This window comes from Heteronotia binoei, chromosome 17, assembly GCF_032191835.1.
Source record: "Heteronotia binoei isolate CCM8104 ecotype False Entrance Well chromosome 17, APGP_CSIRO_Hbin_v1, whole genome shotgun sequence".
Classification (NCBI taxonomy): Eukaryota; Metazoa; Chordata; class Lepidosauria; order Squamata; family Gekkonidae; genus Heteronotia; species Heteronotia binoei.
In genome coordinates, this window is record NC_083239.1 from 49,706,422 (window position 1) to 49,729,448 (window position 23,027).

At 50.0% G+C, this 23,027-nt stretch overlaps 2 protein-coding genes across 2 annotated transcripts in view; one reads left to right on the forward strand and one right to left on the reverse strand.

Moving 5' to 3' along the window:
- The window catches only part of LOC132585881 (cation channel sperm-associated auxiliary subunit gamma-like), a 79,899-nt gene extending 76,869 nt beyond the window's left edge, over positions 1–3,030 (reverse strand). Inside the window, exons 1-2 of the mRNA XM_060257758.1 lie at positions 2,809–3,030; positions 733–786 (exon numbers count right to left, since the gene is read on the reverse strand). Of these exons, the coding sequence (XP_060113741.1) occupies positions 733–786; positions 2,809–3,030 (276 nt within the window). The remainder of the gene's footprint in view (positions 1–732; positions 787–2,808) is intronic.
- A 4,420-nt stretch (positions 3,031–7,450) lies between these two features.
- On the forward strand, positions 7,451–22,651 carry PSMD8 (proteasome 26S subunit, non-ATPase 8). Its single transcript, XM_060258072.1, has 7 exons — positions 7,451–7,715; positions 11,814–11,886; positions 13,256–13,358; positions 15,280–15,445; positions 17,297–17,397; positions 20,180–20,288; positions 22,005–22,651. Exons 1-7 carry the CDS (start codon positions 7,533–7,535, stop codon positions 22,140–22,142), a joined length of 873 nt encoding a protein of 290 aa, XP_060114055.1. The 5' UTR covers positions 7,451–7,532; the 3' UTR covers positions 22,143–22,651.
- The last annotated feature ends 376 nt before the right edge of the window (positions 22,652–23,027 follow it).

Consider the following 23,027-nt stretch of genomic DNA (forward strand, 5'->3'; position numbering starts at 1 on the left):
GCTTACCCAAGGCCATTCCAGCAGGTGCAAGTGGAGGAGTGGGGAATCAAACCCAGTTCTCCCAGATAAGAGTCCGCACACTTAACCACTATACCAAACTGGCTCTCGTAGGCAAAAAACATCTGGAGAGCTACTGTTGGCCACCCCTGATTTATTGTATAGTGGTTTCTAAGCATCTAAGAGACAAAGTCGAAAGTGATATCAAGCTCTTTATTATAGACAGCATAGTGAGTGGCTGTCTAGTTAAGACTGGGAACAGGGTCAACAGGGCCAAACTTATATACATCTCTGGGTTCCCGCACAAGCACGTTACTGGGTCATTCAAACTGGGTGGGGGCTTGTGATTGGTCCAGGGCTGTAGAGATTTGGATCCTGTAGCCCATTGTTCCCAAGTCCCCAAGCTCAGTCCGTATGACTCCAACGAGCCCGGCAGGAACACCCAAAGTCTTCACTTGAGTCCATATACATAACACCATTAGAGGGAGCAAAGCATGAGCAGAATAGGAAAAAAACCTGAAGAAATAGGAACTTGCAAGCATGTAAAATGAAAATGCAGGAAAGTCCGTAATGACAGAGTTTAAGATTTTAAAACTGCATGAAAAGCAGGAGCTGAAAATTAAGTCTCTGCTCACCATGAAGATACCCAAGCTATTTCAGCAACGGAGGAACGGAAGGAGCTGTGCTATAATTAGAATCCGTACGTTATCTTTCTGGTGGAATCTTTTTCCTTACCTCTCCTGTGCAAGTCAGGTTAATTTTCAGGAAGTATGGAAATCCAAAGTATCGCTGAAAGAAGAGAGATGCTTTTCAGGACCTGTTTCTTTCTGCATGCCAAGCAGATGCTCTACCGCTAAGCCACGGCTCTTCCACCACAAGGAAGCCCAGGGACTCACAACCGTTCTGAGCTTGAGAGAGCCTTTCAAATCCCGACCCAGTGTGGTGCATGCTGCTACAAAATGCAGAAGGTGCAGATATCATGAAGCTCCTCGTCTTGTTCTGGCAGTTGCTGCCAAAGCAACATATTTTTTTTTAAAAATCTCCACAGCCAATCAACCCACCTGGCCCCACCCCTTTCTAAAAAGACCTGGCAGGCAGTGTTCCCTCTAAGCTGAGTTAGCATTTCATTTTCATTTTCATTTGATTTGATTTATATCCCGCCCTACCCCACCATAAGCAGGCTCAGGGCGGCTCACAACATAAAAACTCTAACAATAGATTTTTAGCCTCCAGCTCACCCATTTCTGTCTTAGCGCAGGAAGGATGACCCCAGAGCAGACTAATTTATGCAGTAGCTCACAACTTTAGTACCAGTAGCTCACAAAATTGAATTTTTGCTTACAAGACTCTGCAGCTTAGAGGGAACGTTGCTGGAAGGCACCAGGGAAGTTTTCAAAGGGGTCCACAGTGCTGCCCGAAAGCCTCTTTGCAGGGCTAAATGAACTTCCCAATCAGGCTTAGGTTTCATCTGAGGCCCCAAAGTTATCCCAATCTGGTCTGCTAGGCTTGACTCCAATCACCTACCTACCAGCCTGACTCCCAGCCTGGGAACCTGTGATCAAAGCTCCAAATGCAGCAAAAGCCAAACAAAGGCCTACAATAGAAAAAGGGCAAGGTAGTCCCCTGTGCATGCACCAGTCGTTTCTGACTCTGGGGTGAAATTGCTTTCACAACACTTTCACGGCAGACTTTTTACGGGGTGGTTTTGCTATTGCCTTCCCTAGTCATCTACACTTCCCTCCCCCCAGCAAGCTGGGGACTCATTTTACCAACCTCGGATGGGTGGAAGGCTGAGTCAACCTGGAGCCAGCTACTTGAACCCAGCTTCTGCTGGGATCGAACTCAGGTCGTGAGCAGAGCTTTGGACTGCAGTACTGCAGCTTTACAACTCTGCATCACGGGGCTCTTCCCTTCTACAATAGAATTCTGGCATACAAAATTCTGCCAATTGTTTATCATGAGTAAAATCACTCTCAATATAAAACTTGAAACAAATATAGTCAGTAACACTCATTTTGAAGCCATACGGTTCCCTATACTTAACATCACAAGAAGAAATTCCAAGTATCATTAACAAATGGTATCTCTACTGAAAACTTCAATATATATGGAAAAGATAGTTATGAACATATGATCCATGATGGTGCTGTGCTATGAACATATGAAGCTGCCTTATACTGAATCAGACACTGGGTCCATCAAAGTCAGTATTGTCTACTCAGACTGGCAGCGGCTCTCCAGGGTTTTAAGCTGAGGTTTTTCATACCTATTTGCCTGGACTCTTTTTAGTTGGAGATGCCGGGGATTAAACCTGGGACCTTCTGTTTACCAAGCAGGGGAGGGGCGGTGGCTCAGTGGTAGAGCATCTGCTTGGGCAGCAGAAGGTCCCAGGTTCGATCCCCGGCATCTCCAAAAAAGGGTCCAGGCAAATAGGTGTGAAAAACCTCAGCTTGAGACCCTGGAGAGCCGCTGCCAGTCTGAGAAGACAATACTGACTTTGATGGACCAAAGGTCTGATTCAGTATAAGGCAGCTTCATATGTTCATATAAGCAGATGTTCTACCACTGAGCCATCGTCCTATTGCAGAGAGAAGGTATTAATTTTTGTTTTGATCTCTTTACTCTTTTTGTATTTGCTTTAAACAGTCACATCGATTATAAGCTAGCCAGAATAATTTCTGGATATACACATTGCAAAAGTTAATAAAAACTGTATATATATATTTATTTATTTATTTATTTATTTATTTATTTTTAAAGCTCCAAATGCAGCTGACCTCAGCTTCACCACTTTCTCCCGCTGGTACTCACAGCGTTTCTGTCGTCAGGATCGATGGCAGAATCGCCCAGTTCCTTAAAGACCTCGGCCACCTTCCGAACTTCATTCTGATTCATGAACACACATCGGGTGGAGCCAAGGCTATCGAAATCGTTGACCACGACTGTCCACACGCAGCCGTCCTCCAGCAAGATGCAACATTTCATGGACAGGAGGAGGAGAAGGAAGGAGTTCAGCACAGCAGGGGGCCACATCGTGAACGCTGTGTGCAAAGAAGCCTATAAAAAGCTGGGGAGGGGAAGAAGAAGACTGCAGATTTATACCCCACCCTTCTCTATGAATCAGAGACTCAGAGCGGCTCACAACCTCCTTTATCTTCTTCCCCCACAACAGACACCCTGTGAAGTGGGTGGAGCTGAGAGGGCTCTCACACAAGCTGCCCTTTCAAGGACAACCTCTGCCAGAGCTCTGGCTGACCCGAGGCCATTCCAGCAGCTGCCAGTGGAGGAGTGGGGAATCAAACCCGGTTCTCCCAAATAAGAGTCCGCACACTTCACCAAACTGGCTCTTACTTCGGGTGCCTGTTTTTATCCTGCTGTTCCTCCAGGGTAGCTCACATCCCTCTTCCTTCTTTATTTTGTCCTCATCACAACCCTGTGAGGTAGGTTAGAGGCTGGCTGACTGGCCTCAGTGAGCTTCAGGGCAAGGTGGGTATTCGATCCCAGGTCTCCTGGTTCCTAACCTGATGCTCTAATGCAGGGGTGTTGAACTAATTTGTTATGTGGGACAGATCTGACATAAATGAGACCCTGTTGGGCCAGGCCATGCATTTACCTATTTAAGATTAGGGAGCAGAGATATAAACTTTATAAAGGACACAGGCAAACACAATTAAATATATTTTTTAAAACATGCTTAAAACGTTAGCACTCGTTGGTCTTAAAGGTGCTTTCTTTGTATTTCTCCCCTGGGATCCAGGGAACTGGGCAAAGGAAGCTCTGGCTCTTTCCTTCCTTCCCCAGGGACTGGGGTGGAGTGCAGGATCCTCAGCCAATAGAAGAGAGGTTTGGCTCAGTAGCTCTGCTGTGTGATTGAGGGAGCCAGGAAAAACAAGCTCTGTCTTCCCCCCCCCTCCTCCTCAAGGGAGGAACCTCAGCCAATGGAGAAAATAAGAGGTTTTGCTCTGTAGCTCCTGTGCAATTGAGCAAGCCTTGCAAACTGTTATGCAGAAGTGTTATGTTGCAAAACAAACTGTATGCAAAGCAAACTGTTATCCAGAAGGAAGCAAGATATAGGGAGAAGGAAGCAGATGACAGCCAGTTGGTCAGGGGGCTCATAGGAGCCCTCCGGGGGCCTGATTTGGACCCCCAGACCGCATGTTTAACACCCCTGCGCTAACGTTTAACCCATATAGTCAGTGGCTCAGGAGACACATGCAGCACACCTGTGGTTCTTCTGAGCAACATTTCCTAGCACACCTGTTCTGTGTTCCAGGAAAGTGGGCAATTTCACCAGGATCCTGGACCCAAGATGAAAACAGCAGTTTTATTTTTAAAGCACAACACACCTTGCACGTGTAAGTTATGGAGGTGTAGAGGTTCTTTGTACAAGGCTGATTCAACATAAGGAGCTGAATGAGATGGTGGAATAAACATATAATGAACATATAGAGGAGAGATCCATGAGTGGCTATTAGCCACAAGGTATTGATAGAACATACTATCTGGGGCAACGATGCTGTTTGGTGCCTGAGAGGCAACAGTGGGAGAGCTTCTGGAGTTCTGGCCTTGCTGGTGGACCTCCTAATGACTGCTGGGTTTTGGCCACTGTATGGCACAGAGTGTTGGACGGGATGGGCCATTGACCTGATCCAACATGGCTTCTCTTATGGTCTTATGATATGTCTACATAGACCAAGATCAAATTAATTGGATAAACATCTGGAGCAGAGGTCCATAGGTGGCTATTAACCACAGCATATTGTTGGAACTCTGTCTGGGGCAAGTGATGCTCTATATTCTTGGTGCTTGGGGGAGGGACACAGTGGGAGGGCTTCCAGTGCCATGGCCCCACTGATGGACCTCCTGACGGCACATGATTTTTTTGGCCACCGTGTGACACAGAGTGTTGGACTGGATGGGCTATTGGCTTGATCCAACATGGCTTCTCTTATGTCTGAGGCAGTGATGCTCTGTATTCTTGGTGCTTGGGAGGGGTACACTGGGAGGGCTTCTAGTGTCCTGGCCCCACTGATGGACCTCCTGATGGCACCTGGGTTCTTTGGCCACTGTGTGACAAGATTGGATGGGCCATTGCCGTGATCCAACATGACTTTCACGTTACGTCTGGGGTAGTGATGCTTTCTATTCTTGGTGCTTGGAAGGCAATACTGGGGAGGGCTTCTGGAGTTCTGGCCTTGCTGGTGAACCTCCTGATAGCCCCTGGGTTTTGGCTACTGTGTGGCACAGACTGGATGGGACCTTGTCTGATCCAACATGACCTCTCTTACATTCTTATGTCTGCAACAATGATACTCTGAATTTTTGGTGCTTGGGTGGGCAGCATTGGGAGGGCTCTCAAATTTCTGGTATCTGAAGAAGCGGGCATATACCCAGAATTATACTTTGTTGGTTTTAAAGGTGCCACAGGACTCACACTTTGTTCAATTATAAAAGGTAGCCCCCAGTGCAAGCACCAGTTGTTTCCGACTCTGGGGTGATGTCACATCACGACAGGGTGGTTTGCCATTGCCTCCCCCAGTCCTCTACACTTTCCTCCCAGCAAGCTGGGCACTCATTTTACCAACCTCAAAAGGATGGGAGGCTGAGTCAACCTTGAGCCGGCTACCTGAACCCAGCTTCCGCTGGGATCGAACTCAGGTCATGAGCAGAGAGCTTGGACTGCAGTAATGCAGCTTTACCACTCTGCGCCACGGGGCTCCTACTTTGTTAAATTACTGGTGAGGTATCTGCCCTGCACAAGTCTGCCCAGAAGGAGGCCAGCAAGCAACGTCCTGCCCCATGAAACCACAGCCTCGTGGTACCCTGGCAGCATCCCTTGCAATACAATGCAGTGCCTCATCCACCTGTGGCCAGGTGACATCCAGCCTCACGCTCAGGCAGTTTATCCCGGATCCGCTTCTGACACGTGACTAAATGATGATGTCATAGCAGATCACCCAAGCACCTGACACAACCAGCAGGGGGCTCTGGCGGGTCACTTTCCCTTTCAAAGGATATCACTACGACTGAAGGGTTCTTTCCCTTTATCTGTCCGGGACTGCCTTCAAAGTTGTTGACAAGGCAGTGTGTTTTTAAAAATAAACTGCATACATTCAAATAGGGTTGCCAAGTCCAATTCAAGGACTATCTGGGGACCAGTGTTCCCTCTAAGCTGAGTTAGCGTGAGCTAGCTCACAGATTTTTAGCCTCCAGCTCACACATTTTTGTCTTAGTTCAGGAAGGTTGACCCCAGAGCACACTAATTTATGCAGGCGCTCACAACTTTAATTACAGTGGCTCACAAAAGTAAAATTTTTGCTCACAAGACTCTGCAGCTTAGAGGGAACATTACTGGGCACTTTGGGGGGGGGGGGTGGAGCCAGGAACAAGGTTGTGACAAGCACAATTCAACTCCAAAGGGAGTTCTGGCCATCACATTTAAAGGGACCATTCTCTTTTTAAATGCCTTCCTTCCACAGGAAGTGGCCCCGTGGTGCAAAGTGGTAAAGCAGCAGTACTGCAGTACTGTGTTCTGAACTCTCCGCTCAAGACCTGAGTTCTATCCCAGCGAAAGCTGGTTCAGGTAGCCAGCCCAAGGCTGACTCAGTCTTCCAACCTTATGAGGTCGGTAAAATATACCAGCTTGCTGGGGGGGGGGGGGGGTAAAAGACAGGGGAAGGCAATGGTAAACCACCCTATAAAGTCTGCCATTAAAGCGTCACCCCAGAGTCGGAAATTACTGGTGCTTGCACAGGGGACCTTTCCTTTTCCTTTTTCCACAGGATAGGGGCACCTTCTTTTGGGGCTCATAGAATTGGATTCCCTGGTCCAATCTTTTTGAAACTTTGGGGATATTTTGGGGGGAGGCACCAGATGCTATGCTGCAAATTTGGTGCCTCTACCTAAAAAAAACCCCAAACCCAGAGTTCCAGATACCCGGGGTCAATTCACCATTATACCCTACGGGAATGGGTCTCCATAGGGAATAATGGAGTTCCCAGCAGACACTTCCCTCCCCTCCCCCCCCCGCTTTCTGATGACCCTGAAGCGAGGGGAGGGCCTCCAAACTTGGGGATCCCCTGCCCACACCTGGGGATTGGCAACCCTACATGAAACCAGTTAGGAAGCTGCTGCCGTTCACTTCTCTCGCCGTTCGCCCCGTTACGTCACTCCCTCCGAACGTCATGACGCAGCCCGCCCTACGCCGACTCCCGGGTGACGTCACGGCACCTCGCGACTCCCCCCTCCCGGTTTCCTCATATGGCCCCTTCCTTCTGGCACCTCCCACCCCTTCCTGGTTACGTCACTCGGCCTTCCTCACGCCCCCCCACCCGCGAATGCCCCCGCTCGCTCCAGAACGGTTATTCCGCCCCGCGCATGCGCGAGCCGGCTCGGGGCCGTTGGCGCGTCACTGAAGCGCGCGCCTGTTGGGGAGGGCGGTTGCCCCGGAGACGAGGGAGCGGGTAGGGTAGGCGGTGCCGGCTCCGGCCGTAAAGCGCGGCCGGTCGTGCTCCCTCAGCCTGGTTTGCCGATTCATGGCGGCGGCGGCGGCAGTTGTCGCGACGATGGCCGGGGCCGGAGGGCCGGTGCTGAACGGGGCGGACGCGGGCGCCGCGGGGCTGAAGGAGGCGGCCGGCATGTACGAGCAGCTGCGGGCCGAGTGGAACCGCAAGAACCTCAACCTGGGCAAATGCGGAGACCTGCTGGGGCGCCTCAAGGTAGGAAGGGGGGGGGGTCTTGAAACTGCACCACCCCCGCGCGCGCACCCCAAGTCTGGCCTGCGGGGGGCTTTGAAACCGGTCCTGGCGGGGCGGCCTTGAAACTGACAAATGGGGGTTGGGGCGAGTGGAGTCTTTAAAGGAGGGGCCTCCTGGAAACTCGCTTTATAACATTGGGATTTGGCAGTGGTCACAAAGAAGGCCTGGGATTTCTAGCACCCCTTGGGGGTGCCAGAAACCAGCCCCCAAAGTGGCAGGGATTGCGGGGGGGGGGCGGCTGGAAACAGATACTTTAGGCAAGAAAGGTGAAAGAGAGCCTTTCAAAGTGAACAGTATATAGGCCTCCTTTTTCTCTGCACACTTCCCCACTACCACCCGTTTGTTCCCTGTGGGGGGACCTATTAGAGGGGTCAGTTGCAGGTGAGTAGGCTGAAGTGAAGCCATGTTGGATCAGGCTAATGGCCCATCCAGTCCAAAAAAACCAAGTGCCATCAGGAGGTCCACCAGTGGGGCCAGGACACTAGAAAACCTCCCGCTGCCCCCCCCCTCCCAAGCACCAAGAAAACAGAGCATCACTGCCCCAGACATAAGGACATAAGAGAAGCCATGTTGGATCCAGTCCAACACTCTGTGTCACACAGTGGCCAAAAAACCAGGTGCCATCAGGAGATCTATCAGTGGGGCCAGGACACTAGAAACCCTCCCACTATGCCCCCAAGCACCAAGAATACAGAGCATCACTGCCCCAGACATAAGGACATAAGAGAAGCCATGTTGGATCCAGTCCAACACTGTGTCACACAGTGGCCAAAAAACCAGGTGCCATCAGGAGATCCATCAGTGGGGCCAGGACACTAGAAGTCCTCACACTGTTCCCCCTCCCAAGCACCAGGAATACAGAGCATCACTGCCCCAGACAGAGAGTTCCTTGCCTGGTGGAGAGCACAAACCAAGATGGGGGGGGGGGGTACATGAAGTGGGGCTGATGGGTCCTGAGAGGCTGCAGGTGACTCGCCAAAGCTGTGCTCCGAGGCTGCTGGAAGCCAGGCAGGTGACTCAGCCTGGGTGTCTTTGCTGGGGCCGGAACCAGTTTACGAGCCTCTCTGCTGAGTCAGGCAGCATCTAGTTTTGTTTTTGAGGGTGGCTGAAAAACACTGGTTGGGCATACAGGAGTCCCAGCTGCCTGTTTTGAACAGGGACAGTCCTTCTGTCTCGGTTGAACTGCTGGCCAAGACTGGGTGCTGTATCTAATGTGTGTCTCTAGGTTGTCAACCTCCAGGTGGGGCCTGCTTTGCTACCCAGGACCGACCTGCTACAGTCCGCTTAGTTGGCAAACCCGTCCATGGTACCAGGGTCTCAGTGACAAGTAACTTTGGATTCTCTTACTCTCTGCAAGTTAACGAAACTTGAGGCTGGTCCAGTTAAGCCAGGGGTGTCAAACATGCAGCCGGGGGGCCAAATCAAGCCCCGGAGGGCTCTTATGACCCCCCTGAGCAACTGGCTGTCATCTGCTTCCTTCTCCCTCTCTCTTGCTCCCTGCTGCATCACAGTGTGCTTTGCCAGGCTTGGTCAATCGCACAGAAGGTACAGAGCAAAACCTCTATTTTCTCCACTGGCTGAAGTGCCTCCCTTGGGGAGGAAGGGGGGGGGAGGCAGAGCTTATTTTTCCAGGCTCTCTCAATCACACAGCAGAGCTACTAGCTAAGACTCTCTTCCTTCTATTGGCTAAGGCTTCTCCCTCACCAGTCCCCTGGGGAAGGAAGGAAAGAGCCAGAGCTTCCTTTGCTGTTCCCTTCATCTCATGGGAGAAATACAAAGAAAACACCTTTAAAACCAACAAGTACTAATGTTTCAAGCATGTTTTAAGTTTTTTTTAAAAAAAAAATTTAATTCTTTTTGTGTTCTTTATAACAGTGGCCCCCAACCTTTTTGGTCCCAGGGACCGGCCCCAGGGCCAGCAGGGTGGGGGCACCCAATTCAGCCTCCCCTCACCCACCCCTGCGGCGGGGCCTCCTCCTCCCCCCCCTGCTTTCCTCCTTCCTCCTCCAACCCCCTTCCGCACAGCCTTGCCACTCCCCATTTTCATCATTTAAAGGGGAAGGGGCCATGAAGCTCTTCCCAGGTCTATCCCCCCCTGCCGATCATCTGATTGGCGGGGGAAACCGTGGCAGCAGCAGTGAGTGACCCACTGAAAGAGCGGTGCTGCCCTTGCCGCTTACTGCCGCAGTTTTCCCCACAGATCAGATGATCGGCGAGGGAGGGGGAGGTGTTGGCCTGGGAAGTGCTTCGTGGCCCTTTCCCCAGCCTTTAAGTGGAGAAAACGAGGTGGGGGTGAGGGGGGGGGACAGCGAGGCTGCGTGCGGGAGGCAGCGAGGCACGGACCAGTTGAAAACAGGCCGCGGACCGGTACTGGAGACCCCTGCTTTATGAAGTTTATATCTGTTACCTAACCTAAAATATGAACACACATGGCCCGGCCCGACAAGGTCTCCTTTATGTCAGCTCCAGCCCTCATAACAAATGAGTTTTGACATCCCTGGGTTAAGCAATCCCTTTTTTAGGTGCTCAGAGAAGCCTCGGCAAGTAGGAAGTTAAGAGAAGATGGTCTGTCTGGGCAGACTTCACTCGCAGGCTGCCCTGTTGCCCGTCACTTGCTCCTGTTACCCACTGTAGCAAGCGAGTTTGAGATCGGATGTGATCATCTTGATGCAGTTCAGTCCCTTGTGACGAGGCGTGCCGTAAATTTAGCAAGGGTGGACCTGTAAGATGATGCACATTGGGGCCAAAAAAAAAAAAAATTCCCAGTTTCAAGTTCGCTGAGAACAAGAGGGGAAAAGATCTTGGGGTCATAGTGGAGAGCTCAATGAAAGTGTCAACTCAGCGTGCTGCAGAGATGAAAAAGGCAAACTCGTGTTTTAGGGATTATTAGGAAAGGGACTGAGAATAAAATGGCCAACATTGTTGTTATTATTCTTTATTACATCTGATGAATCGCCCTATCCCGGCTAGCGCATGGCTCAGGGCAATGCGCAACATTAAAAAACGCATATATATAAAATCAGTTACATTAAAAAAATTCCAAACCCTGATGGCGTCTTTAAAGTGCTCTTATTCAGTCATTACATCACATCAGGGGTGGGTGGATCCCCCCAGGAGGTGGTGGAGAGAAAAATGTCCCTGTAGAGATCTATGGTGCAGCCTCATTTGAAACACTGTGCAGTTCTGGTCACCGTATCTCCAAAAGGGCATTGCAGAGTTGGCAAAAATACAGAAGAGGGCAGCCAAGACGATTAGGGTGTTGAAGCCCCTTCTTTCTGAGGAAAGGGTGAAGAGTCTGGGACGTCTCAGTTTAGAAAAGAGATGACTAAGGAGGGCGCATGATAGAGGCTTATGAAATGATTCACAGAGTTGAAAAAGAGCAATTTTCCTCTCTCAAATTTTAGAACTCGAGGGCGTCCAATAAAGCTGATGGGCAGTGGGTTCAGGACAGACTAAAAGAAGTGCTGCTTTAAAACAGAGAGTGATTAGGATGTGGAATCTGCTGCCCGAGGATGTAGTGATGGCCACAGGAAGCAGCAGCTTTGAAAGAAGATTAGGTAGATTCGTGGACGTTAAGCCTATCGATAGCTACTAGCCATGGTGACTGAGGGCAACCTAGACATTTAGAGGGACATTTAGAGGTACTAAGCTTCCAGAGGAACTGGTTGGACACTGTGTGAGATAGGAGACTGGACTAGGTGGACCCTCACTGGCCTGATCCAGCAGGGCTCTTCTGATGTTCTTCTCAGAGGAAGGCCTCAGCCTCTCTGCCCTGTGGTTGTCCCTCCAGAGGTACTGTCTGGCCACTGTGTGAGACAGGAGGCTGGACTAGGTGGACCACTGGTCTGACCCAGCAGGGCTCTTCTGATGTTCTTCTCAGAGGAAGGCCTTAGCCTCTCTGCCCTGTGGTTGTCCCTCCAGAGGAGCTGGCTGGCCACTGTGTGAGACAGGAGGCTGGACTAGGTGGACCACTGGTCTGACCCAGCAGGGCTCTTCTGATGTTCTTACGGTAGTAGCGCGGCTTGTATGCGTAACCCCTTTTCTTTTCCTTTGTTCCAGTTAGCCCTGCTGGAGCTCAACTTCCTGCCCACCTCAGGCACAAAACTGACTAAGCAACAGCTCATCTTGGCAAGTGAGTGTCATCCCGTCATGCCTCGTGCTAGATTCGTTTGTTTGTTGAAACATTTATATCCTGCCTTTTCTCATGGTTCAAGGTGGCTTGTGATCAAGATTGATGGGAACCTTCAAAGTGGTGGGGACTAATGCCCCCCCCCCCCCCGCAGTACACGAAGCTTTCCATATCCCTCACTGACCGTCATGTCTGATGCCTGTTCTGTACCTTATCCAGGTCCTCCTAAGCCTATTTAGAAGAAGACGACTGCAGATTTATACCCCACCCTTTTCTCTGAATCACTCAGAGTGGCTTACAATCCCCTATGTCTTCTACCCCCACAACAGACACCCTGTGAGGTGGGCGGGACTGAGAGGGCTCTCACAGCAGCTGCCCTTTCAAGGACAACCTCTGCCAGAGCTATGGCTGACCCAAGGCCATTCCAGCAGCTGCAAGTGGAGGAGTGGAGGAATCAAACCCGGTTCTCCCAGATAAGAGTCTGCACACTTAAGCACTACACCAAACCGGCTCTCTTTACCCAATTATTATTATTTAAATTTATGAATCACCTCATCCCGGCCAATGCCAGACTCTAGGTGATGTCCAACAAAAGAGACATATAAAATCAATAAAGCCAGTAATTTACACACACGCACTGTGGCTAATAGCCACTGATGGACCTCTGCTCCATATTTTTATCCAATCCCCTCTTGAAGCTGGCTATGCTTGTAGCCGCTGCCACCTCCTGTGGCAGTGAATTCCACATGTTAATCACCCTTTGGATGAAGAAGTACTTCCTTCTATCAGTTTTAACCTGACTGCTCAGCAATTTCGTCGAATGCCCACGAGTTCTTGTATTGTGAGAAAGGGAGAAAAGTACTTCTTTCTCTACCGTCTCCATCCCGTGCATAATCTTGTAAACCTCTATCATGTCACCCCGCAGTCGACGTTTCTCCAAGCTAAAGAGCCCCAAGCGTTTTAACCTTTCTTCATAGGGAAAGTGTTCCAGCCCTTTAATCATTCTAGTTGCCCTTTTCTGGACTTTTCCCAATGCTATAATATCCTTTTTGAGGTGCGGCGACCAGAATTGTACTCAGTATTTCAAATGAGACCGTACCATCGATTTATACAGGGGCATTTATACTGGCTGATTTGTTTTCAATTCACCATCGATTTATACTGGCTGATTTGTTTTCAGTTCCTTTCTAATTCCCTTTCAGTCCCGCCCCCCCCCCTTAAGTAGAGGGTGGTGCCAGCTTGGCAGCCATCGCTCCAAACAAAAGCCTGGCAGAACATCTCTGCGTTGCAGGCTTTGCAGGGCCCTGGTGTCTCCTGGCAGGGAGTTCCGCCAGGGCTGAAAAAGCTCTCTCCTCCTTCCCTCTGACTGCAGGAGACATTCTAGAAATCGGAGCCCAGTGGAGCATCTTGAAGAAAGACATCCCTTCCTTCGAGAGGTACATGGCGCAGCTGAAGTGCTACTACTTCGACTACAAGTAAGTGTTCCTGCCGTGGAGCGGATTTCTGTTTCTAATCGGGGTTTTAACCCCAGAGGGGACGGGGTGACTTGCAGTGCTAAGGAGTCCAGTGGGAACTTACTTGTTTGCTTCTGTTGCCGCCCTTGAAGACTGTTCAGAAGTAAGCCTGCCTTAAGAGAAGATCACTGTCATTGCCACCCCTCCCAACCCTCACAAGGGTTAAACTAGACAAAAAGAGAGCGTCTAGCAGCATGAGAACATAAGAGAAACCATGTTGGATTAAGCCAGTGGCCTGTCCAGTGCAACTCAATTCACTCTTATGTAGGGTTACTCTCGAAAACCCTTCAGAAACTACCAGGTTGCTGACTGGGACATCATAGTCATCTCATGTTACTCCAATTCTGCAGCAGCTGCGTTGGCTACGAATTAGTCTCTGAATCTAATTCAAGGTGTTGATGGTAACCTTTAGAGCCCTTAACAGTCTGGGACCCTCGTACCTAAGGGACTGCCCCTCCTGTTATAACTCCCTGCGTTCCTTTCCATCATTGACTAGGGGCCCCTTGCCGGTGCCTGGCCCAAGATGGCTGGGTTAGCTGTCACCAGAAGAAGGGCCTTCTCAGTGATGGCTCCTGCCCTCTGAAATGCAGTCTCTGATGACACCTGTACCCTGCCAGAGCGGTTTAGTTTTCACAGGGCATGCAAAACCGAATCGTTTAGGTTGGCCTTTGGAGAGTGACCGCCTGTTTGGGCTGCGTCGGTTGTGGTATGATGACAACTGCGTGTTTTAATATTAACGTTTTATAGATGTTATTCGTTTTTATGTTGTCTTCACCTTATTGATGTTGGTATTGTAAGTCACCATGAGACCCTTTGGGTGAGCGGTGACTAAGAAGTCAAATCAGTAGATAAATAAAATGGAATTGGAGGCAAAGAGATGGGAGGGCTGGAATCCAGCTTTGTACCGTTGCATGAGGATATGTTTTTATCCTCCTCCATCGGAACAGCATAGTGCGATTAGCCAGAAATGGATGTGATTGGATGCCCTGTAAAAGGCCCCATCCGGCCAGATGCACCAAATCATTTGCTCCTGACTCCGGCCTTCCTTGGTTATGTGTGGCAAAATGATTCTGCCCCTTTCCCCAGATCCCTTTCAGGGGGAGGAGCTCTCTCTTCCCTCCATTCTAGGCTGTGAAGAGGCTTATGTTATGGTGGCCTTTGAAACCCAGCACACCCTGAGAGATCTCTGAAGCATTCGGGGGACAGGGCACTGGGGCAGGGGGCATTCCACAATAACCGTTCTGCGCACCTGTCCCTCTCGTTCCCTTTGCTTCTGGGCCTCTTGTCCATTAGCCTGGGATAAAGATTGTGCATATCATTCCGATGCAGTACCTTTTATATCTCCCTCTCCCCAGGGAGCTCATGCAGCTTTCCCTTCCTTATATTATCATCCTCGCAACAACAGTTTAAGCTAAGAGTGACAGCCATCAGGTCACCCAGCCAACTTCATGGCATTTGAACCCAGATTTTCAAGAGTCTAGTCCAGGGCTGGTCAAACTTGCTTAACGTAAGAGCCACACAGAAGAAACGTCAGATGTTTGAGAGCCGCAAGACGTGATGCCTGAGAGCTGCAAGGGAGGGAAGGAAGGAAAACAGATGGAGGAGGGAGGAGAGGTGGTAAAGAAGCAACTTCAACTTTAAATGCATTCTCCAAGCTGTTGGCTGGCTCGGAGAAGTGATTTATAGAGACAAATGCACTCTCCAAGATGGCTGGCAAGGCGGTGGGGGCTTTGAGAGCCACACAATTTGTGTGAAAGAGCCACACGTGGCTCCTGAGCCACAGCTTGGCCACCCCTGGTCTAGTCCTAACTCTCTTAACCTCTGTGCTGCATGGGTCCTTCATGGCTTTAGCCTCTTTTCTCTTTTCCTTCTTCCCTCCCAGGGATGAGCTGCCGGAGTCAGCCTATAAGCACCAGCTCCTGGGTTTGAACCTCCTCTTCCTGCTCTCCCAGAACCGGGTTGCCGAGTTCCACACGGAACTGGAGAGGCTGCCGGCAAAGGACATCCAGACCAACGTCTACATCAAACACCCGGTCTCTCTGGAGCAGGTAACATCTTGTCTGTCGCCTTAGGTTTCGCCTGCTCTGGCCCCTCCCCGTCGCAGTGTAGCCTCTGCCAGTTCTTAATTAGCTGGGGGGAGATGGAATGGATATTTGTATGAATGGATCCAGTCGGCCAGGCGAGGATAAGTTTGTCGAAGTTAAGAAGAGGTGGTCGGAATATATAGGATGGGTAAAAGCTGGAGGGGCCAACAACAATTCTAGATCTGGTTGGCCTCCCCTATCAGCAGTGTCGCCTATGTTACAAAATGGAGTATCATCTGTCATCTCTGAGATATCATGATGTGAGACAGCCAGGCTGGGCAATGTGTGATAGGGTAAACTTCTCTGAGCGCTGTCGAGCTGTCTGTTTTTTAAAAGGTTTTTTATTGTATTTGATTGTTTTATCATGTGCTGTACTCTGCCCTGAGCCCTTCGGGGAAATGGGCGGAATAGAAATATACTAAAATAAATGAATAATGTATTGGTTAAACTCCAAAAGGCGTGCTCATGGCCACAGATATAAAATAAGGTATTATTACTGGTCGTTTTGTGGGGGGAGGGAATGGGAAGGGAAGAGGGGGGAAAGGAGTATTTGATGTATTGATATATGTTATGTAATGTTTGAGTTAACATGGAAGCAAGATTCAAATACTTCAAACAAACAAAAAAGTACCTGGGGGGGAGGTCTATATCTGCCACTTTTCTGAACCAGCGTTCCCTCTAAGCTAAGTTAGTATGAGCTAGCTCACAGTTTTTTACACATTTTTGTCTTAGCTCAGGGGAAATGGCCCCAGAGCAAACGGCTTTATGCAGTTGTTCACAACTTGAATGCCAGCAGCTCCCCAAGCGGAGTTTTTGCTCACAGGACTCCACAGCTTAGAGGGAGTGCTGCTTATAGCACACAAGTTGTCGACGAAAAGCTGTCTTTGACAAGTGGAGCAATTGCAGATTCAAAAGCCACAGTCAAAGCACGCTCCCTGTTAGATTCCCCTAGTCCCTGGCAGAATTTTAAAAAGGGTTAGAATCCTAGAGTTGGAAGGGACCTCCAGGGTCATCTAGTCCAACCCCCTGCACAACGCAGGGAACTCACAAATTCATTGGCTTACTAAAGCCAAGCAAGAAAGGTTCTCCATAGCTGTGGAGCCAGCGAAAGGTTCTGCTGAGCCAACTTCTGAAAAGACAGCTCATGGAACCGGGCCTCGGCCACATGTCTGAAAACCTGAGGCAGGGAACGTGTCAAACCGGAGAAAGTGTTTCCTGAGAAGTCGGGGCCCAAGTTGGACTTGGAGGGATGTGTCTGCACCCTGATGCCTACTAGGGCTGCCAACTCTGGAGCTGGGAAACAGCTAGAGATCAGGGGGCGGAGCTGGAAGAAGGTGGAGTTTGGGAAGGGAGGGGCTTTATTGGGGTATAGTGCCACAGAGCCCACCCCTCCAGAGCAGCCATTTTGCTCCAGATCTCTTATCAGCCAGAGGCCAGTTGCAATTCCTGTTGAGATTTCCAGGCCCGGCCTAGCTGTGAGCCATCCTGGTGCCACAGGTGTCCAGGCGGTGCGTCTCTGGGCAGATCCCTTGCATGCTACAGCTGGGTGCCTGAGTCTTGGGTCCCACTGGGGTGAGGCAGTTGAAGGGCTGATAAAATGGTCTCCATTTGCTCTCCGTTGATTCACAACATCCACCCGTCGCTGGTCAGCCTGAGGGCTTGACAACCAGGCGACTTGGTCTTTTGTAGTCAATATTTGCTTTGTTGTGTCTTCCCTTGTACATGGCTTTAGGCAGGGTTTCCTTGGAAAAGGCAAACCCTTTTTTCACAAACCTGTGATACTTCTCTTCCCCTTCTCCCTGCTCCCCTTTCCAGTACCTAATGGAAGGCAGTTACAACAAAGTCTTCCTGGCAAAGGGCAACATCCCTGCGGAGAGCTACGCCTTCTTCATCGACATCTTACTGGATACGGTCAGGTGAGCCACACCTTTAGAATCATAGAGTTGGAAGGGACCTTGAGAGTCATCTAGTCCTGTGCCCCCCCCTACACAAAGCAGGGAATTCACAACTACGCCCCCCACAGTGACCCCCTGTTCCATACCCAGAAGATGGCCAAGAAACAAAACCCTCCAGGATCCCTGGCCAAACTGGCCTGGAGAAAATTGCTTCCTGACTCCAAGGTGGCAATCAGCATTTCCCTGGCCATCTAGCCTCTGCTTTAAAAACCTCTAAAGAAGGAGAGCCCACCACCTTCCACGGAAGCCTGTTCCGCTGAGGAACCGCTCTGACGGTCAGGAAGTTCTTCCTAATAGATAGCCGAACACTCTTCTAATTTCAACCCACTGGTTCTGGTCTGACCTTTTGGGGCCACAGAAAATAACTCCACACCATCCTCTATAGGACAGCCCTTCAAGTCCTTGAAGATGGTGATCCGATCACCTCTCAGTCATCTCCCTTGTTAGCCCCCTTGGAGTGCTTTGCACGAGGCAAGGCACTGGGTTTTGTCGTGGCTGCTTTAGACATTGGCATTTCCCTATGCAAATGTGTGCTGTGAAGCATCAGAACAGTGGAACTGTCTGCCCCAAGGAGACTACCTGTTGCATCTCAGTATGAGTCGTGGCTCTGACTTTGCCCATCAGCCTCTGTGGCAGGTGGGGAATTCCAACTCAGCTGTTCTTCCAGCAGAGGGGGTGGTGCAGGCACTCCTACTGGCGGTCTAACATGGAGTGACCCAGTTCTTGGTGTTGATCACAAATTCCCTCTTAATGTATGTGATGCTGCCACCAAGAACTTAATCCCGAGCACTTTTATTTCACGTTCCCCACTGAATTGTGCCCAAGCTCTACGGCTTCTTTGTTGGACTATGTGGCCCTGAGGATGAGGCTCTTATATCATAAAATCATAGGGCTCCAAGTTAATATAAAACAAAATAAAACTTTATTTGTACAATAAAGCGTATTGGTTTCAAGACGTTTATAGCATAATTCTTCAGTAAATGATAATCACTTCTGACTGGGGTGTCACTCTTTCGCTTGTCACTCCTCACTCTCCAATCCTCCTTTCTCTTCCTAACTCAACTTTCTGACAGCTTCTGTCTCTCACACTACTCTTGACAATATTAGGTTTTGGCTCTCTATCTAGCCCCTAATATGCCCTCTAAAGCAGGGGTGTCAAACTCATTTGTTATGAGGGCCAGATTTGACATAAATGAGACCTTGTTGGGCCAGGCCATGTGTATACCTATTTAAGATTAGGTAGCAGAAATATAAACTTTAAAAGGACACAAACAACTTTTTTTCTTAAAATATGCTTAAAACATTAGCACTCAATGGTCTTAAAGGTGCTTTCTTCGTACTTCTCCCCTGGGATCCAGGGAATGGGACAAAGGAAGTTGTGGCTCTTTCCTTTCTTTCCCAGGGGACTGGGGGGGAGCCTCAGCCACTAGAAGGAAGAGAGACTTGCTCAGTAGCTCTGCTGTGCGATTGAGAGCCTGGAAAAACAAGCTCTGCCTTTCCCTCTTCCTCCCCAAGGGAGGAGCCTCAGCCAATGGAGAAAACAGAGGTTTTGCTTTGTAGCTCTGCTGTGCAATTGAGCGAGCCTTGCAAAGCAAGCTGATAGGGAGAAGGAGGCAGATGATTGTCAGTTGCTTGGGTGTCTGATAGGAGTCCTCCGGGGGCCTGATTCGGCCCCCGGGCCACATGTTTGACACCCCTGCTCTAAAGTATTTTACTTTTCTCCCCTAGAGCCTTAATGCCTTTCACAGCACTGTATGGGATTCTAAGCAGAAGACTGCTTCTCAAACTCTGCAGACTGCTGACTGACCATGACTGACTGTTCACTGCTGTCTCTGTGCTGAGAATTCACTACTGACTTCTCTCTCTCCCCCCCCCCCCTCACACACACTTCTTTGCCCCACCCACACTCTGTCACCAACCAGTCAACTCACTCCTTCCCCCTTTTTCACCCCCCCTTTCTGTACTGTATCAGCAATTAAAAGGAACACACATCTATAAATTCAAATCATTACAGTGTTCGACGGGGCCCGATGAACATATGAAGCTGCCTTATATGGAATCAGACCCTTGGTCCATCGAAGTCAGTATTGTCTACTCAGACTGGCAGCGGCTCTCCAGGGTCTCAAACTGAGGTTTTTCCTGCCTACTTGCCTGGACCCTTTTTAGTGGGAGATGCCGGGGATTGAACCTGGGACCTTCTGCTTACCAAGCAGATGCTCTACCACTGAGCCATCCCCCCTCCCCAAAGAGTTGTGAACATATGGACATATGAAGCTGCTTTCTACTGAATCAGACCCTGGGTCCATAAAAGTCAGTCTTGTCTTCTCAGACTGGCAGCAGCTCTCCATGGTCTCAAGCGGAGGTTTTTCATGCCTACTTGGCCTGGACCCTTTTTATTGGGAGATGCCGGGGATTGAACCTGGGACCTGCTTACCAAGCAGATGCTCTACCACTGAGCGACCATCCCTTCCCGGATAGTGAGAAGCGTGTGCAAATTTCCCTTGTGTTCCCTGCTGCCCCAAGCTTCTGTCACCTTTGCAAGGGGAAAACCTACGGAGGTGCTGCAATTTCTATGTGGGAGGTGGGAGGAGAGAGGGGGTGGGGATGGTTTTGCAACCCTGGTTTAAAGCAGGGAGACGGCAGCGCAGTTTGGAGAACCATGTTCTGAACTCTCAGAGCGCGTGGCACATGCTGAGCAAGTATCCAGCCCAGGTGATCACCTGTTTTTTCCTCTCCACCCCAGGGACGAAATTGCCAGCTGCATCGAGAAGGCCTACGAGAAGATCCTCTTCAACGAAGCCACTCGGATGCTCTTCTTCAACCCCAAGAAGATGACGGACTATGCCAAGAAGGTGAGGCTGGTGGAACTGCCGCCACCTCCCTTCTCCCAGGGCATCTCATTTGAATTAAAATATTTATATCTTTAGAGAATATAATCACACTTCTGTAAAAAAAATAGACCCAAGACAGCTCGTGCTCAATGAGAAACTCAGATCAGCAGGTCAAGGGGATCTTGATTTCCCCCCCTTCCCCAGAGGTCCACCACTAGGGACCTCCAGGTAATCCTCCCTCCATGCAGATATGCCCTAGGTGGCCTGTCTATCAGGCTGCTGGCTGCAAGGAGGGAGACGAATTCAGCCATGGCCGTTCCATGCGACTCCCTCCTGCTGACACTTGCCTTTTGGTGAGAGCCAGTTTGGTGTAGTGCAGGGGTGGCCAAACTGTGGCTCGGGAGCCACATGTGGCTCTTTCACACATATTGTGTGGCTCTTGAAGCCCCCACTGCCCTGTCAACTGGCTTGGAGAAGGCATTTGTCTCTTTAAATCACTTGTCGAAGCCAAGCCAGGTGGCAGTTTGGATAATGCATTTACAGTTAAAGTTGCTTTCTTTCTACCTCTGCCTCCCCCATCTATTTGCTTTCCTTCCTCCATCCCTCTCTTCCTTCCTGTCTTGCAGCTCTCAAACATCTGATGTTCATGTCTTGCGACTCTCAGACATCTGACATTCGTGTCTTGTGGCTCTCAGACATTTGGCATTTGTTCTATGTGGCTCTTCCATTAAGCAAGTTTGGCCAGCCCTGGTGTAGTGGTTAAGTGCACAGACTGTTATCTGGGAGAACCGGGTTTGATTTCCCACTCCTCCACTTGCAGCTGGTGGAATGGCCTCGGGTCAGCCATAGCTGTCACAGGAGTTGTCCTTGAAAGACTGTAAGTGCTCTCTCAGCCTCACCTACCTCACAGGCAGCGTTTCCTCTAAGCTGAGTTAGCGTGAGCTAGCTCACAGATTTTTAGCCTCCAGCTCACCCATTTTTGTCTTAGCTCAGGAAGGATGACCCCAGAGCACAGTAATTCATGCAGTTCCTCACAACTTTAATGTCAGTAGCTCACAACTTTAATACCAGTAGCTCACAAAGTAGACTTTTTGCTCACAAGACTCTGCAGCTTAGAGGGAACATCGCTCACAGGGTGTCTGTTGTGGGTGAGGGGGGGAGGTAAAGGAGATTGTGACCGTTCTGAGATTCAAGGTATAGGGCGGGATATAAATCCAGTATCTTCTTCTTTTATCCCAAAAGACTTTTGGCTGAGCCGGCAGGGCTGCACTCTTCCTAGGAAGGTGTTTTCTGCGTGGTCAATCAAGTCAGTGCCTGTTTCGCACCTGCGGCCTGGGAGGGGCGGCGGGGAGGGAATGCGGCTCGTGCCATTTCTTGAACACCTGCCGTGATTACACCATAGCTCTTTGCATCAACCCTTAAAAAAACAATGATGATGATATTGGATTTATATCCCGCCCTCCACTCCGAATCTCAGAGCAGCTCACAATCTCCTTTATCATCTTCCCCCACAACAGACACCCTGTGAGGTGGGTGGGGCTGAGAGAGCTCTGACAAAAGCTCCCCTTTCAAAGACAGCTCTGCGAGAGCTACGGCTGACCCAAGGCCATTCTAGCAGCTGCAAGTGGAAGAGTGGGGAATCAAACCCAGCTCTCCCGCATAAGCAGTTAACCCCTACACCAAACTGGCTCCCTCAATAAGCTTTTTGTCCCTCACTCCTGTCTTTCAACCTTCCAGCGCGGCTGGATCCTTGGCTCCCACAACCACTACTGCTTCACGGGCCAACAACAGAAACCCGAAGACGCGACCATCCCCTCGACGGAGCTCGCCAAACAAGTGATCGAATACGCTCGGCAGCTGGAGATGATCGTCTAGCGGAATTGCTGTGGGCCGGGACTGAGGGTTGTTTGCCCTTCTCCTTATTTTAGCCTTTTTGTTTTTTTACTCCAGTTCCCATTTAACGGGCAGTATATGCAAAGGTTTGATTCCCCCTCCCCCCTACCTTCCCCGGGACACTGGAGTAAAAGCAGAGAGCCAGCACACCGTCGTGTTGTTTCTAACTCCGGCATGAGGAGATGTTCCGGACAGAACAGGGAACAGGCCGCTTTCCGGCCTCTGAGGAAATTTGCCCTTTTTTTTTACAATTGTCACGTTACCAGCCTGCCGTTCGGAAATAGCCCCCAGACGGTTCTAGTCAAGCCGGGAAGTGGGGATTTCTCCACTCCCTGGTCAATGCAAGGTTCAACTTGTCTCCTCGATTGGCGATCTCGGCCTTTTCTATTATTAATATTATTATTGTTATCGTTGGGTAAATTGCCATCCTTCGGTGCAGTCCTCCATTACGGGGGATAGCCACAGGTTAAATAAATCCACCATTTCTTCTACAAGTGTAATTTTCTGAATGCCTTGTAAATAAACTCCGAAGTTGTTAAAAGGGGAAGAGGCTCAAGAATTAGTCAGGATCTACTGTGGCAATGAGCCCTGTAACAAAGAGAAACCTCCATGCTTAGTAACAGTATACCTGAGTTCAGGGCTTTTTTGTAGCAGGAACTCCTTTGCATATTAGGCCACACCCTCTGATGTAGCCAATCCTCCAAGAGCTTACAGGGCCTACTAAAACCCCAGGCCTCACCTGCTCCCTGTCCCCTGAAGAAAGGACAATCGGTGGCTACTATCCATGGTGACTGAGGGGAGCCTCCACTTTCGGAGTCACTAAACCTCGATCCCAGAGCCAGGAGGCAACATCAAGGGAAGGCCTCG